At 37.7% G+C, this 13460-nt stretch overlaps 1 protein-coding gene across 1 annotated transcript in view; it reads left to right on the top strand.

The window, feature by feature from the left end:
* LOC107726820 (kinesin-like protein KIF21A) overlaps window positions 1-8988 on the top strand; it is a 49577-nt gene extending 40589 nt beyond the window's left edge. The window contains 10 exon segments of the mRNA XM_074560130.1: window positions 449-540; window positions 924-1126; window positions 1325-1447; window positions 2692-2828; window positions 3592-3766; window positions 3871-4026; window positions 5069-5186; window positions 5468-5638; window positions 6442-6641; window positions 8292-8988. Of these exon segments, the coding sequence (XP_074416231.1) occupies window positions 449-540; window positions 924-1126; window positions 1325-1447; window positions 2692-2828; window positions 3592-3766; window positions 3871-4026; window positions 5069-5186; window positions 5468-5638; window positions 6442-6641; window positions 8292-8349 (1433 nt within the window). The 3' untranslated portion in view covers window positions 8350-8988.
* The last annotated feature ends 4472 nt before the right edge of the window (window positions 8989-13460 follow it).

Genomic DNA, 13460 nt, shown 5'->3' with positions numbered 1-13460 from the left:
GAAAGTGAAAGTAAAATGCGCACGGCACGTTTAAGCTATTTAAAAGCGAATGAAAGTGAGGAAAAGAGGGGAAATTCAAACGAACTAAAAACGAACAATTGCTTTACGCCGAATTGCCGCTATTTGAACGTGAAAGTAAAATGCGCACGCAACTTTTACAAGCTATTTAAAAGCGAAGGAAAGCGAGGAAAAGAGGGAATGCCCCCGCCCCCACGGTGATACCGGTATTACCGGTGTCGTCACACGTCGATTAAATGGTGGGAAAATTTCCTCACCGTCACACCCCTATTGTAAATCTGCCTTTATGTCATTCACTTGATGTCAGTAATTTGGTGAAGGCTAATTTAATCTACTTGTGAAATTGTTTGTTGTGCACTTTTTGTAGGCACTACTGTATACTGTATAACATGTTCATCCGCAAACAGTTATTTGGCTGCTGTGTGCATTTAAATCAATATCAACGTCTGTTTCTGTGTCTCTTGTAGTTGTTTGGCTTCGGATCTCATGAAACTTTGTGGAGAAACCAAAGCCAGGAATAAGGTAGAACTGTAGTAATTCTGTGTTTATTCATTTATATATTTAAAAAACAACTACAGTATTTAATAATAAATCAATTTAAATACAGTGTGATCAAAACCTATTGTGACAAGTAGTTTGTTAAAATAGCCTATTTGGTTTTGTATTATTTACTTCCCACTCTGTTATCCACATAATTATGGTTTAACTAATTGATAATTACAGACTAATAGTTTGTCATACAACAATAATAACAGTAACAGAAGCCCTAATTATCTTCACTGAAGAGAAAAAAGAATGTTGAGAGCATTGACTGAGCTGAATACTAGATCATAAGACAAAAGCATGACAAAATAATCCTTTTCCCTGATGTATGAATTAATTATTTGAGTATATGATCAATTTAGGCTCGCAGAAGAACCACCACCCAAATGGAGCTGCTGTACGCCAACACTGGTGACCCTGACGCCCCTCCAGAGGATTTCTCTGCCCCTCTGCTTCCTGTAGTGGAGAGTCCAGAAGAAAATAAAGAACCTGCACCCGTTCCCTACTTAGGAGACAGAGACTCAGTGGCCTTCACCTCTAGCTTAGCATCCAAGACAAATGCTGTGTAAGTGTTTGGCAAGCAGAAGCATAATCCAAGTATTATGTAAACATTTATTTTTACAATCTTTTTTGAAAAATCATTTAATTCAAGCAGCCATCCCTTTATTCTAAACTCATAAACATGTCGACACATTCTAATAAACATTACATTCACGTCTGATGTGAGGTTTTTAAGTCACACTGGCTTTTGTCTATTGCGTAGCTCCAGTGCCAGATCTCCCACGGCTACAGAAAGGAAGTCTCTGGACCGCTCGCCTCTCACCCGCAGAAGAGCACAGGACAGGAGCCAGAACCCTACAGAAAGAACCAAAACCCTGGACAAACAGTAAGAAATGGCTTGCTATTCATAAATGTCCTCCTTCCAAACATCTTTGCTAAATTTGTTTACAGATGTTCTAAAGTGAACATCTATACTTTCGTTCCCATATCAAAATAACCACTTTTACATTATTTCCAACCAAGTTTCAGCCACAGTTTTTCAGTTTTGTTCTGTTCAGGGACTGCTGTTGGGTTAGAAACACAAAAATAGCGCCTATCTCTGCACTTCAAAACCTGATTTGCTTTGCTCTTCCCATAATTCTTTTCTCTGTCTGATCCTGCATTGATGTGGGAGTGGCGGCTCTTGTTGTGAAACTGCATATTCAGTTTGGACATGTACATACACATATCTGCTATAATAAAGGCCTTCACTCGTTCAAAATTACATAATTATGATATGTTTTTGAGGATGTAATTTATTGTAATGAAATTATTAGCAATTTCTCCAATCAATTATTTTCCCTCCACACACAACATGTCTTAAACGGTTAGTTCACACAAAAATGAAAATTCTGTCTTCATTTACTCACCCTCAAGATGTTCCAAGTTTCTTTTTTCTGTTGAGCACAAAATAATAATTTAGAGTATTTATAGAATGTGGGTGAGCAAACAGTTGACGGAAGCCAATGACTTCCATAATATGGAAAAAGAAATATTATGACTACCATCAACTGTTTGGTTACACACATTCTTCAAAATATCTTTGTTTGTGTTCAGCAGAAGAAAGAAACTCATACAGGTTTGGAACAAAATGATGGTGAGTAAACGATGACAGAATTTAAATTTTTGGGTGAACCAACTTTTTAAGGTCTGGTCACATTAGCAAAATGTTGTCAAAATATTTCCAGAAAAGGTCCATTGGAAACAGTGTATGATCGCATGAATTCATATTGTAATAACTTGGATTTTGCAGTGTTCAAGTTGCTAATGTGGATTCACCGCAGTGACAAACAGAAAATGGCTTAGTTGACCACTGTGTGAACTGTGCTTCACATTACTACACCCGTCGAACCTGTTGCAAAATCTGCGTGGGAAAATCTTTCGCCCTCACATGAAATTTCCAATACCTTGGATTCTTATTGAAATGAATGGATTTGCTGGCAAAAATTCTGTGACCACACCTTTAGAACAACCTATGATCCCTAAAAGCGCTCTCTAGCTATAGGCAGCTTTGAAACGGAGCCAGTGTATTTTATTAGTCTGATTTTATTGAGTGTTTAATGCATCAGTATCATGTGTTTTTTGGTCCAGAGGTCCAGCAAGCCCAGCTCAGGCGGTGCGCTCCAGTCGAGAAGCCAGACTGCAGTGTGTGCATGTGGCCGAGGGTCATACTAAACCCCTGCTGTGTGTGGACTCAACTGATGATCTACTCTTCACTGGCTCAAAGGGTCAGTGAACTTTTTGTGTTTCATGTAAGGAGTTACAGCCTTACAAACAGGTCCTTACCACAGTAAAATACAAAGGAGTATATAATTTACTTTACTAAATGTCACCTCATGCACAGTCAGCTGGTTGTTTATTATGCAATAATGAAGATCTATATATTATGCTATATATTACATGGTTGATTAACAGATAAATAAATACATGGGTGTAACATTGATTTGAGTTTAAATTATTATTAGCTAACTACAATTCAGGTAACACATTCAATCCATCTCTTCTAGCAGCAGTAAATAAGGGGGTTGGATCAGAGGGTTAAAGGGAAGGTTCACCCAAAAATGAAAATACTGTCATTAATTACTCACCCTCATGTCGTTCCAAACCCGTAAGACCTTCGTTCATCTTCGGAACACAAATTAAGATATTTTTGATGAAATCCGAGAGCTTTCTGACCCTCCCATAGACAGCCAGAAAGGTAGTAAGGACATCGTTAAAATAGTCCATGTGACATCAGTGGTTCAACCGTAATTTTATGAAGCTACGAGAATACTTTTTGTGCACAAAGAAAAAAAAATAACGACTTCATTCAACAATTTCTTGTTCTTCTCAGTCTTCGACGCATTCACAATAGTACCACAATGCGTAATATAACTAATTATGAATGCAAAGAATTTCTGCTTCTGAATTTCAGTGTTACCCTTAATGCATTGCCAGTACAAGAGTGATAAACATTGTGTTCTATCCCCATCCATTCCTTCTTTATCTCAGATCGCACATGTAAGGTGTGGAACCTGGTAACGGGTCAGGAGATCATGTCTCTTGGAGATCATCCCAGCAGTGTAGTGTCAGTCCGATACTGTTCCAGCCTGGTCTTCACTGTCTCTACTGCTTATGTCAAAGTATGGGACATCCGTGACTCTGCCAAATGCATCCGCACCCTCACGTGAGTCACCCTGGTATTGTTTAATTTATTGAAAGCCAGTGTTCTCTAATGCTTCTAAATATTTTACCTATGGTTGCTCATTTTTAGCTCTCTGTCTTCTTCAGATCTTCTGGACAGGTGTCTCAAGGTGACACTTGTGGAAGCAGTTCTGTTGCCATTCCTCCAGGAGAAAATCAGATCAATCAGATCGCCCTCAATCCTTCCGGAACATTCCTTTATGCTGCATCAGGCAACACAGTCAGGATGTGGGACTTGAGAAGGTACTAAACAAAGACTGTAGGGACTATAACTAAGAAATGCGTTTTACAGTGCTCATGGTGATAGTGTTACTTTCAAATATTCAAATTAAACTAGATGTTGTTTTACTCATCTACAGATGTGGCCATTAAGAATGCACTTTTTTTTCACATGGTAGCACGCAAATTGTCACGCTAATTTGTACACTCAACCCTGTTGAAAAAAACAGCATATGCTGGTTAGGTATGTTTTGACGCTGGGATGCTGGTTTATGCTGGTCCTTTGCTGGTTTAAACTGGTCCTTTGCTGGTTTAAGCTGGTCCTTTGCTGGTTTATGCTGGTCCTTTTGCTGGTTCTGGTCCTTTGCTGGTTTAAGCTGGTCCTTTGCTGGTTTATGCTGGTCCTTTTGCTGGTTTATGCTGGTCCTTTGCCAGCACATGACCAGCATAAACCAGCAAAAGGACCAGCTTAAACCAGCAAAGGACCAGTTTGTTTGTGTTTCCCAAAAGTGTTTCCCAAAAGCATCGTTAGCCAACTATGGTCACAAATTCCATTGTTACCAACATTCAATTCAGTGTTTCTGAAACGACTAATGTGGTTCGCAGTTTGTGTGATTGGAACTACAGATCTCAACCTGTGGTCCCAAGCATATTTTCTTGTTACTATGACATGCTAATTGACATGCATTACTTGCATGACTCACAATAGTCATTTTGGTGCGCACACTGGTTCGTTTGATGTCAGATTTTGGTTCGTATGGATGATTTGAATGCTGTTTTCCGAAGCTGTGTACACACCAGCAAAGTATAAAAGAAAAGCGAGCAATGGTATGCATTTTGCAATATTCTCCTGCATCGTTGTTAACTAGCAAAATGGGTAGTGCAAACAAAATATTGAGTAGTCAAAATCAGGTTTGGAACAATCAAGCAAGGTAACATGCAATATCTATATTTTTCATGTTGTAGTTGGCAAGTATAAGACGCCTTTTAAAACCTGTAAAAGTCTTTGCAGTGTATTCTAGCATTAAGTCTCCATTTACACATTACTTGTTTGTGTTGTCTACAGGTTTGTATCTACTGGAAAACTGACGGGACATCTGGGGCCGGTAATGTGTCTTACGGTAGACCAGATGGGGAAGGGTCAAGATGTGGTCATAACAGGCTCAAAAGATCACACCGTGAAGGTATGTTCGGCCATTCTAACATGCTCTCTGTGAACTAACGTGCACATGCTGATTTCCATATAATAATTTTCACCTTTTGGTCATGGCTCATGCACAATTATACAAGCAGTTGCAGCTCATTTATGGATGCTTGAACACAAACAGTAGTTTAAACTATTAATATGGCCTCAAGTGCAACAAGAAACAAAATGGCTATCCAGGAACATGCTTTCGGACTCTGATAGACATGCTTTTTGGGACTTGTGATGCATCTCTAAGGCTTTTATTTTCATGTGTTGCAGATGTTTGACGTGGTGGAAGGCGCTCAGGGCAGCATCAGCGCCACACATCATTTCGACCCATCCCATCAGGATGGGCTGGAGGCTCTGGCCATTCACGGCGATGCACTTTTTACTGCTGCCAGGGACTCCTGCATTAAAAAATGGGACTTAACCCGCAAACAGCTACAAGAGGTAAGTAATGTTGCAAGGAAAGCCAGCTTTGCGGTAAACACTATGGCTGTGTTCCAGATCCTAGTGAGCTGCCTACCTAAGCAGCATTTTCAGGCATCGTTCCCAAAACTAAATCGGTCCCAAACAGTATTCAGCAAAACTGTGGTGCCTACTTTTAAGATCTCACCGTGACTCAAATGTAAGTCAGTATTGCAATAATTATTTGAAGAATAGTCCTTGTACTTGTCATTTAAGATGATGGAATCACGAACAAATATTATTAAAAATATACCTCTTTTTATTGTAATACTGAATAAGTACTCTTAGAAAATGGTTATGGTTAATCTCATTAAAATGTGGCTATTTTACACAATATATAGCCTAATGTAGCTTAGCCACATGCTAACCCAAAACTTTTGCAATCAACTTAACTGTGAATCACTCTTATGAGAAGATCAAGATGCTAGACTAGCATAACATGCTACATACTTTTAAAATCAATTGTTAGCAGTCTAGTCTCTTAGTGTTTCATTTATTAAGTCATTAGCTTAGCAATATGCTAATGCCTAAAGTCTTTAATACTTGGAAAAAGCTATTTGTTAGCATTTCCATTCATCTTAGTAGCGGGTTATTTGGTTTCCGATGTTTCTGATATTTTGACAGTAGACAGATCACTAGAGTTTGGAACAGGGTTGACTTTTATCTAAAAATAAATCCTGAAATGACTTTTAACTATCACACATAAAAACTGGGTATAGTAAAACCCTCACATTTTCGGTTACCCTTCTGTAATTGATTTGTTTACATGTTTCTTCATCTTGCAGCAGGTAGAAAAGGCTCACTCTGATCTCCTGAGCTCTCTGGCGGTGGTCCCTGGCTCCAGCGCTGTTATGAGCGGCTGCAAGGGCGGACTGCTCAAATTCTGGCACACAGACACGCTTAGAGCTCTGGGAGAAATAAGGGGTCATGACAGCTCTGTCAATGACATCTGCACAAACAGCAGTCAGCTCTTTACCGCCTCAGAGTGAGTGACAGACATTCAGATATCAACAAAGAACACACACATATATAAAATACAAATAAACAGAACTTGCAGCTTCAGTTTTAGCTTACGCTAACAACCACTCAATTTAGCAATACCTTGGTAACAACCAAACAACCTAACCCAAAACCCTAGCTAGCCAATGCATAGCAACATTCTGCCATGATGGAACTGTTTACGTTGCCATGCTGAAACTTTGTGTGGTTGTCAGTTAGTAATTACAACATTGTGGCAACATCATGGATCAATAGTTGTTCATTTTCATGTGTTGTTCTATGGATGGACATGCCCAAGTTAATAAGTCATTAAATTATCAAAGTATTTTGAATATAGTATGTAACTGAAATGTTCTTGGATAACTTATGAACTTACAAACTCATACCTGATATTGTTTTGAGTTGGTAATTTGATGGTAATAAAATTACGGACATGCAGTGTTGTCGCTACAATGTCATGGAATTACTAAAAAGTGCAAATACATTATGTAACTGGTATGTTAGCAAGCTATTGTGCTAAAAATGATTAGAACACCCTACGAACTACATGGCAAGCTTTTTGCAAATGGATAGCAACAGAGCTGGGTAGTAACTGATTACATGTAATCTGGATTACGTAATCAGATTGCAAAAAATCAAGTATATTATGTAATATAATACTCATAATCAGATTACAGTTACTTTTTTATGGATTACAGGATTACGCTATTCATGCAGTGTCAGTAAATCATACATAATTTATTTATTCTCCCTAATTTTTTAATTTTCCTTTCTAAAAATTTGCTTTGACTATATTCACAATACACGTTGAATGGCCATGTAAATGTCATGAAAATAATTTTACGATCCATGCTTCTGAATTTGGACGGGAAAGTACTTCTCAAGCAGTTAGACCATGTATGAAACAAAGGGATTCGCAAACATTTTTTGTCAGCCGGAAATATCTCTGAGGACATTAATATTTCAGTTATTTAAAAACACATTTGCATGTGTTTACAGTTCAATGTTGCTTATGGTCACAGCTAAACAAATTAAATATTTATATTAAATATTTTAGTGTTTCAATATTATTTTTTAAATTACATTTTTATTGTTTAATTAATTATTAGCTTTTTATCAACTCACAAACCCACGACAGTTCTTACATTAAGCCTAGTTTGGGAAACCCTGGTGTAATGTAATGTTAAATGCATCTTATAATGTTGATATCAAAAAAATGGAATCTATTTTCTTTCTCTTTGCTTTTTATATCAATATGGTATGTTAAATGGTAAGTTTAAAACAAGTTAGATTAAAAAGTAATCTAAAAGTAATCCAAAAAGTAGTCAGAATACATTACCTAAAATGAGTAACCTGGATTACGTTACTAACTACAGTTTTGATAATCTAATCTATAATCAGTGATGGACTACTGTAACTACTAGTACTGACTACTAGTAATACACCCTAGCAATTGTGTAGCAACACCTTAGCAACCACTCAGGATTCACAACAGCCTAGCATTGTGGCAGCTTTTGGCCCATAACCACCCACTCGCTTTTCAGAAAATATAGAAAACGGTTGCTAACACTGCTTTAAAGTGAGCAGTAAAACTGTATAAATTATTGATTCGAATTCTCTCGTTGCTTTTTCACAGTGACCGGACAGTCAAGATCTGGCAAGTGAACGGCTCTTTAGAGGACGGCCTTCACTGATGAGAACACAAGGTCACTGTGAAGGTTTTGGCTTCCTAGAAGAATTTCCTCTACCAATGTGACGCTTCTTTCCTGAAACTCTGGCAGCGATTCAGAGGAGAGCTTCCTGTTGTAGCTGCTGTATATTTCCTCATCTACAGTGTTGAAGTGCCCCATTTAGCTGTTGCTGACTGTAAAGGGGGGATATTGTAGGTCAATAAGTGTTTTTTTGGTGTGGCACCGTCCTAAAGCTGGGCTTTGGGCATCACTGAGCAGTGCTTAAGAAGCACACGTGTTTGTGAATGTCATGTTGACTGGACTGAACCGATATGCTTTTTAAATTATTCGTTAATATTGATGTCAGCTCTTTTCCGATGTTTGTTGACCAAAGTTAGACTCTCTTTGTGTGAATCTTTCAAATGGAACTACGACACGTCCCAGATCTCAATGCACCCGTACTGTAGTCTTAACCCTACTGGAACTGTACAATGATATTTGCACCAGTGTCTGTCCTACCTTTATATAAAGCCTGAACTGGTTCTTTTTCATTTTCTGGTTGAAACCTTTGAGTACGCTGTGCAAAAATATTTCCTCTGATGTACTGTAGTTATTATCAGTGTCAGATGGCGAGTGAAATAAATTACATCTGTCAAAATCTTACAGGTGTTTCTGCAGTGTTTTAGTCTAACAGAATAAGCTTAAAGGCAGGGTATGTGATTTTTCAAAAACACTTTAGAAAACTGATTCGGGCCGAATAGCAAAACAAACTTGTAGCCAATCAGCAATAAGGGGCGTGTCTACTCGTGATGTGGAGGAGAGAGCTTTCAGTGCATGGGACGGACATTAGCCGAGCCGAGCGACAGAAAGATAGAGATGGCGGATAAAAAACAAAAGAGGAAAACGTCTGCGGAACGATAAGGCAAGAAGTAGGACCCGTGTAAATATCGGATCAGCTTTCCAGCGCTGGAGAGAACTCAAGGAGCGGAGGCCTGCGATCGGACGCCGAGGTTGCTATGTTTCTTCTCAATAGGTGAGTAACACCGGGTCTACAACAGCTAAAGTCTGCCTACACCGGACGCGATCAAACGACCGTTGAAAACCATTTGAAATTTGTGTCAGCACGTCATAAATAGAACCCGGCAGCAGTTTTCTGTCGGGGATTTGTTGCGCCACGCCGCTCACGTCCGTAGACACGGTGTAACATTGGTTTTGCTTTGTTTCACAGAACTAATCGTTGCCTGGGTTGCGTACGTATATGTGGGGCAGAGCTATCAAAATAGGGGCAAGACCCTTTTGGGGTAGGGGCGTGTTTGTTTTGGTGATTTCAAATATCAACATTGGCTACCAGTAATCACTTACTCTGCCTTTAAAGGAATGTACTGTGCTTGATATAATGTTGAGTAGTGAAACTGCAGGGTCAGAATAATATCACTAGGTGGCAGTCCACACATAATGGACGGTGAACTGGCAAATATAGTGTATGGATATACTGTAGATGGTCTTTACATTAAAGGGACTATTTGAAAAAAATTACATTGACATTTGATAATTTTTTCGGGGATCAAAAAGCGCTTGGGAGTTTTGAGTGTTTCTGAATTAAAAACATGGCCTGGGCACAAACCCCAAATTCTGTAAATCTGGCAAAATGTACATTTTTTTTACCACTCTTACAAATGAGTAAAATGCAATTCAGTGTAATATTAACCAAACAAACAAAAAAAATTAATAAAATAAAATGAAAAAAGATTATTATGGATTTAAACCAACCTTAATGCGCCTCAAAAATGACCTTTGACCCCAAGCATACCGAATTTGAATCCATGCACATTTTAATTTGATACTTGTTGCCAATTAGATGTTAATGTGGCTCTAATTAAAAATATAAAACGAATTATCCCTGCAAATGGGTTCTCATTAGTTTTATGATAATGTTTGAAATAGCTTGATATAACGAAGCAATTATGTTTATGAACTAATGAAATCTTATGTATACTGTGTATATATATATATATATATATATATACAGTACATTCGTTTATCTATTTTTTATTTTTTTTAGTAGCACTAGTTACACTTCTGCAACACCTGTGGCCTCTTGCCCAAAACTAATTCTGAGTTTTAGAGTTTAGAGTTGACAAAACCAAACAATTCCAATCCAGTTTGGATTGTGTTAAGCAGCAAACCCACTGACTTCGGGTCAATGGGTTTGGAAGTGAAAAAAAAAAAATGTGAACTGATTTCCGGGTTTTGTACTCGTTCCTGCAGCACTCGATTAAGAGATAGTAGCTAACCGTTGTATAACGTTGTAGCTGACGGACATGGTGCAGGACCTTCTCTTACACGCAGCACCTCAGCGTCCAGCAGCTGTCTCTATCTCACAAGGCACTCATCTAAATTTAGAATAAGAGGGAACTCACTCAGCTGTAAGGAATCTCTCAGCTCAAGCACAAACACCCTCACGTCATCTATCCGTTCTCAGCTGTAACGCCAGTCATCCATCTGCCCTTACTGGAAGAATTATAAAAGGATACTGTATTCAGTATGAACAACTGTAGACAGGTGCGAATGAAAAAAAAAACTCAATATAAAAATTCATTCTCTGAATAAAAATGCCATGTTTTATCTCTTGATGAGAGTATATCTAACAAATCAAATGTCTTTGTTCTTCCTGGTGAGACATTCTGATTGATTTAAAGGCTATTTCTGACGAAGCAATCCACTCTCTGAGGTGTACGGATGAAGAGATAATGAAAATGACCTGCTGAGATGAGGAGGCCTAATTTTTCATCTTCATTTTTTGTAAGCAAGTGACATTAAGATAAAAACAACAACAATTAAAATTACAACCCTGGATGCTGATTGCCAATACAGTATTTATTGTGAAAAAAATACACTGACAACGTCTGAAAGAATGTGCATTTGAAGACATTTTTTTTCCCTTTTTAGAATTTATTATTATTATTATTATTATTAAATGAATATTGTTTTAAGCAGCAAACCCCCTGACTTCGGGTCAATGGGTTTGGAAGTGAAAAAAAAAAATGTGAACTGATTTCCGGGTTTTGTACTCGTTCCTGCAGCACTCGATTAAGAGATAGTAGCTAACCGTTGTATAACGTTGTAGCTGACGGACATGGTGCAGGACCTTCTCTTACACGCAGCACCTCAGCGTCCAGCAGCTGTCTCTATCTCACAAGGCACTCATCTAAATTTAGAATAAGAGGGAACTCACTCAGCTGTAAGGAATCTCTCAGCTCAAGCACAAACACCCTCACGTCATCTATCCGTTCTCAGCTGTAACGCCAGTCATCCATCTGCCCTTACTGGAAGAATTATAAAAGGATACTGTATTCAGTATGAACAACTGTAGACAGGTGCGAATGAAAAAAAAAACTCAATATAAAAATTCATTCTCTGAATAAAAATGCCATGTTTTATCTCTTGATGAGAGTATATCTAACAAATCAAATGTCTTTGTTCTTCCTGGTGAGACATTCTGATTGATTTAAAGGCTATTTCTGACGAAGCAATCCACTCTCTGAGGTGTACGGATGAAGAGATAATGAAAATGACCTGCTGAGATGAGGAGGCCTAATTTTTCATCTTCATTTTTTGTAAGCAAGTGACATTAAGATAAAAACAACAACAATTAAAATTACAACCCTGGATGCTGATTGCCAATACAGTATTTATTGTGAAAAAAATACACTGACAACGTCTGAAAGAATGTGCATTTGAAGACATTTTTTTTCCCTTTTTAGAATTTATTATTATTATTATTATTATTAAATGAATATACTGTAAGTCCTATTATGTTACATGTTTAAAACAATATATTTTTGATCTTTATCTTAAAAAAAAAAAATCAAGCAATATGTGCCAAAAGTAAGTTAATTTGTATATCTTATAAATTTACATAGTTTTCACATCGAAAAAGCCAAAGCATCAATGTTTGCGTGTGACCAAGCAATACACAGAATGGAACAGAGTATGTGAGTGAAGATGGGACAGCAATTTCTTCACTTCAATGATCACTCCAGGTTTTCCAGCTCCACTCTGGGTTTCCCATTTTATGTTCCCTACTTGTGCAGCAAACTTCCACTACAAAGGATCCTGAAGCAAGTGAAAAAGCAAATGCTCCAATTTAAAAAAAAAATTTTTTTTAATTAAATTACATTTTATTTAATTTAATTTAATTTTATTTTATTTTTTATAATGCTGGATGGACAGTCAGAATCAGTGTTGTTATTTTTAACCTAAACTTCCACCATTTAAAATCATTTTCGTTAACTGAAATAAAAAGAAATGTTATAATTAAACATATAATTATAATACCTATAATTGCTTTATTATTATATAGAATTAGCTATTCAATAAATGTATAATCACTCTACTACAATTCGGATTTTTTTCTGGATAAACAATTGAGCGTTTGAGCATTTCAAGTATATGCATGCACTTACTCAATGCTGGGTGGCAAACTGGTTTCCTAAAATAATTACAAGCGTTTTGATACTATCAGTCACTTTCTATAACAAACAGTGGCACGCACATTCAACATCTGCTTTAGAGTATGAGAGCATACAAAAGGTCTTTTTAAATTTCCATTTCCACTTGAATATTTAATGTCTCATTTGTATTTCAACAAAAGAGCCACTTATAGGCAATCCATTCAATCCTGCCATTCATATGAAGACTCTTAACAGCAGCTACAGTAACATTCACTCTTATTAAAATGAATCATTTGTAACCCTGCAGAAAAAATTGGTCTTGAATTCTCGGGTTCATTTCATACGGTATGTGTTCCTTAGACATTTGTGGATTCATCTAAAATTGTCTATGCAAGGGTTTTATGGTTGTATTGATGTTCACCCTAGTTGTTTGCCAATTAGTGAAGTGACATGTGGCCAAGTATGGTTACCCATACTATAATTTAGTGCTCTGCGTTTAACCCATCCAAAGTGCACACACACAGCAGTGAACACACACACTCCGTGAACACACACCCGGAGCAGTGGGCAGCCATTTATGCTGCGGCGCCCGGGGAGCAGTTGGGGGTTCGGTGCCTTGCTCAAGGGCACCTCAGTCGTGGTATTGAAGGTGGGAGAGAGTGCTGTACATTCACTCCCCCC

Source organism: Sinocyclocheilus rhinocerous, unplaced genomic scaffold (assembly GCF_001515625.1).
Source record: "Sinocyclocheilus rhinocerous isolate Xijiao unplaced genomic scaffold, SAMN03320098_v1.1 scaffold155, whole genome shotgun sequence".
NCBI lineage: Eukaryota > Metazoa > Chordata > Actinopteri > Cypriniformes > Cyprinidae > Sinocyclocheilus > Sinocyclocheilus rhinocerous.
This window is presented reverse-complemented; position numbering and strand designations above follow the sequence as displayed.